The 2,826-nt window shown below is 44.2% G+C and overlaps 1 protein-coding gene across 1 annotated transcript in view; it reads right to left on the bottom strand.

The window, feature by feature from the left end:
* Positions 1 to 2,826, bottom strand: part of LOC105756545 (collagen alpha-5(VI) chain) — a 111,931-nt gene that overhangs the window by 70,211 nt on the left and 38,894 nt on the right. Inside the window, 1 exon segment of the mRNA XM_023736027.1 lies at positions 2,339 to 2,374. Coding sequence (XP_023591795.1) covers positions 2,339 to 2,374 — 36 coding nt within the window.

Below are 2,826 nucleotides of genomic sequence, written 5' to 3'. Positions count from 1 at the left end.
ATCTTATTAAGGAATTACCTACCTGGGTGTATGACCTTCATCCCTCTCCTACAGGGAGAAATGACAAAGAAAGACTAAAGAGAAAAGGAAAGCCCACAGACGAAGGAAGTAAGACATAAACAAGAAACAGACGGAGTTCTTGATGGGGTTTATCAATATGTAAAATAGAGAGCAATGTTGTTTCAAGTTAGGACAAAGGGTGTTTAGTAGCAGACCCTTATTGGAGGAACCAGAGCGTATTTCTCTGCCATATTTACCTTCAGATCCATGGTTCTCAGATGGTTCTCTTACACAGAAGGAAAAACTAGACGTCTCAGTAAGGTTTCTCACTACCAAAGCACCAGGTGTGAAATAGGTTCTGGCTGCCCAGTACAAATGGCGGCAGGAACCAATGGACTAGCCTTTGCTAATGGCCTGTATAGTGCGCAGGTCCTATTCTGTCTAACTCACAGCACTTAGGTTCAAAGGGGCCCTGGAGTATCTGAGGCACCTGTCACTCCCACCTAAATGCCTGAGGATGGATCCAGCCTGGTCCTATGGCTACTCAATCTAGAGGACCTGCCAGCTGGTCTAGGCATGGCCCAGTATCTTTCTGGCATGGAAAAGAGAAGAGAAGGCAGAGAAGCCCTGACTTGTGATGCCCATATAACTAATAATATGGCATGACCAAATGTGAGTGGTTCACATAAAGCCCTATCTGTAATATTCCGGGAGTACTGTCGCCCTCTATGGAGTTAGCTTTAGGTGAGTTGCATGAACTAACTTTCTTTCATGGGTGTCTGTGTTCAGGATCTCAGTTAAGGAAAACTGATTTATTGATCCTGATATTAATATATCAATTAATATAATATCAAGGTATAATATTTATATTATAATTATTACTACAATGCAGACACAATATCAGATGAGCACAAGAGTATACCTTTCTTCTACAAAAGGGTAACCAGCGAGCTGCAAATGTGGGCACAAGTTTGACAGAGCAAAGTCACCCACCGACAGAGGGAAATGCAGAATTTCAGATATATTACCATGAGGAGTGGGCAGACTAAAATGTTCTCAGTTATTTATTTTTTTATACAGGACTACCTGCATTCTTCCCATCAGGGTAATTCAGCGTTATGTATCAATATTTATCAAATGTTCCAACATACCTGTGGCCCTTGAAATCCTTCATCTCCCGGTGCACCTTTAAGTCCAGCATTTCCTGGTTCCCCCGATGAACAAGAGTTCTCAGAGTTAAGATTTTCTCCATATAGTTCCCATGTAGATTTTCCCTACATAATATACTGTAATGGATTGAACTGTGTCCCTCTAAAATATGTACTGGAGTTCTGACCCCTATACCTGTGGAAGGAATCCCTTCTGGGAATTCGGTTTTCTTTGTTATGTTAATGAGGCCGTGTCAGTATAGGGTGTGCCCTAAACCTAATCACTTCTGAGTCATAAGAAGCAGCATAGACACTGAGAGTATAAAGTACAAACGGGGGGTGGGGGTGTAGGTAACACATGAAGATCGCAAAGGAACCAAGGAATGTTGGGGCTGTATAAGCCGCGACAAGGATCTTCTCCCAGAACCTTCACCTACAGCTGGTACCCTGAATTCAGACTTCTAGCCCCCTGGTCTCCTGAACTGTGAGAAAATAAATTTCTGTTCTTTAAAGCCACCTGCTTGTGGTACTTCTGTTACGGCAGTACTAGGAAAGTAAGTTAGTACCTGTACAGTAACCCACTGCCGTCAGGTCTATTCCGACTGCGGTTAAGAGAGAGACTGGCTGCTAACCAAAACGTCGGCAGTTCAAACCCACTAGCCGCTCCTTGGAAATCCTATGGGGGCAGTTCTACTCTGTCCTATAGGGTCACTATGACCTATACAGTACATAGGTCCTATTTTGTCTGACTCATGGCTTTTAGGCTCAAGGTCACTCCTACTTTACCTAGGATTTACTTTTCCTTACTGTCTAAGGAATGAACCCACGCTTGCTTGCTTGCTTTTTTTTTTTTTTTTTTTTGCTTGTTTGTTATTCTGAGGAAGAATTTCATTCTCTTGCCATGGATTTCAAATGCATACAAAAAGCAGTTAAATGCAGAACAGGGGCACCAATTCTGTTTACTACGAGGTATCTGTGAAGGATTCTTTGCCTTAGGCCAAGCCTGTCCTGTTCCTGGGCAGCTGAACTGATGGGGACTTGTATTTCCCACCATAGATGGGGATCATGCTCAGTGCTCTGTGCTTCCTACAACATCCTTTCCAAATGCTCATTCATTACCGCCACCGTTTGCCTGTGAGGACTCTCCTTCTTCCCACCTATCACAAGGGACAGGGAGTAAGGAAACTTACCGGGACACCTGGGAGTCCCCGTTGGCCTTCTCTTCCCTGAAACAGAAAAGATGATGTGTTAGTGTGTGGGTGTCTGGATGGAAGGGTGCTTAGAGGCAAACCAGCATCTCTCGTTCCCTACACCTCTGATTGACATAATGAGCAGCTCACAGAAATGGCTCCCCTGAAGTGCTTTCCATAGATGAGTTTACACAGTGGGCACTTAATTACAACCTAACATTTGGGGGATTGATTGCTAACCAATCTAAAAGTCATTACCGACCCAGCTCCAGCCTGACAACCTCTGACAATCATCCAGGAGGCTCTTTGGAGAATCAAGTCACCCTGAAGAACCTGTCCTTCCCCTCTTTGGTAAATCCCACAAAAGCACTGCTAATCAGAGGCTTCCCGCATGAGAATGAGCTGTGCCATGCCCATCTCTCTCTGTCCTCGCCCCCTGATTTGCAGCTTAAGGGAGAGTACAACATTGTCAGATACAGCGCTTCAAA

The sequence above is a fragment of the Trichechus manatus genome, unplaced genomic scaffold, assembly GCF_000243295.1.
Source record: "Trichechus manatus latirostris isolate Lorelei unplaced genomic scaffold, TriManLat1.0 scaffold00084, whole genome shotgun sequence".
Classification (NCBI taxonomy): domain Eukaryota; kingdom Metazoa; phylum Chordata; class Mammalia; order Sirenia; family Trichechidae; genus Trichechus; species Trichechus manatus.
Note: the sequence above shows the minus strand (reverse complement) of the source record. Positions and strands in the feature narration are given on the sequence as shown.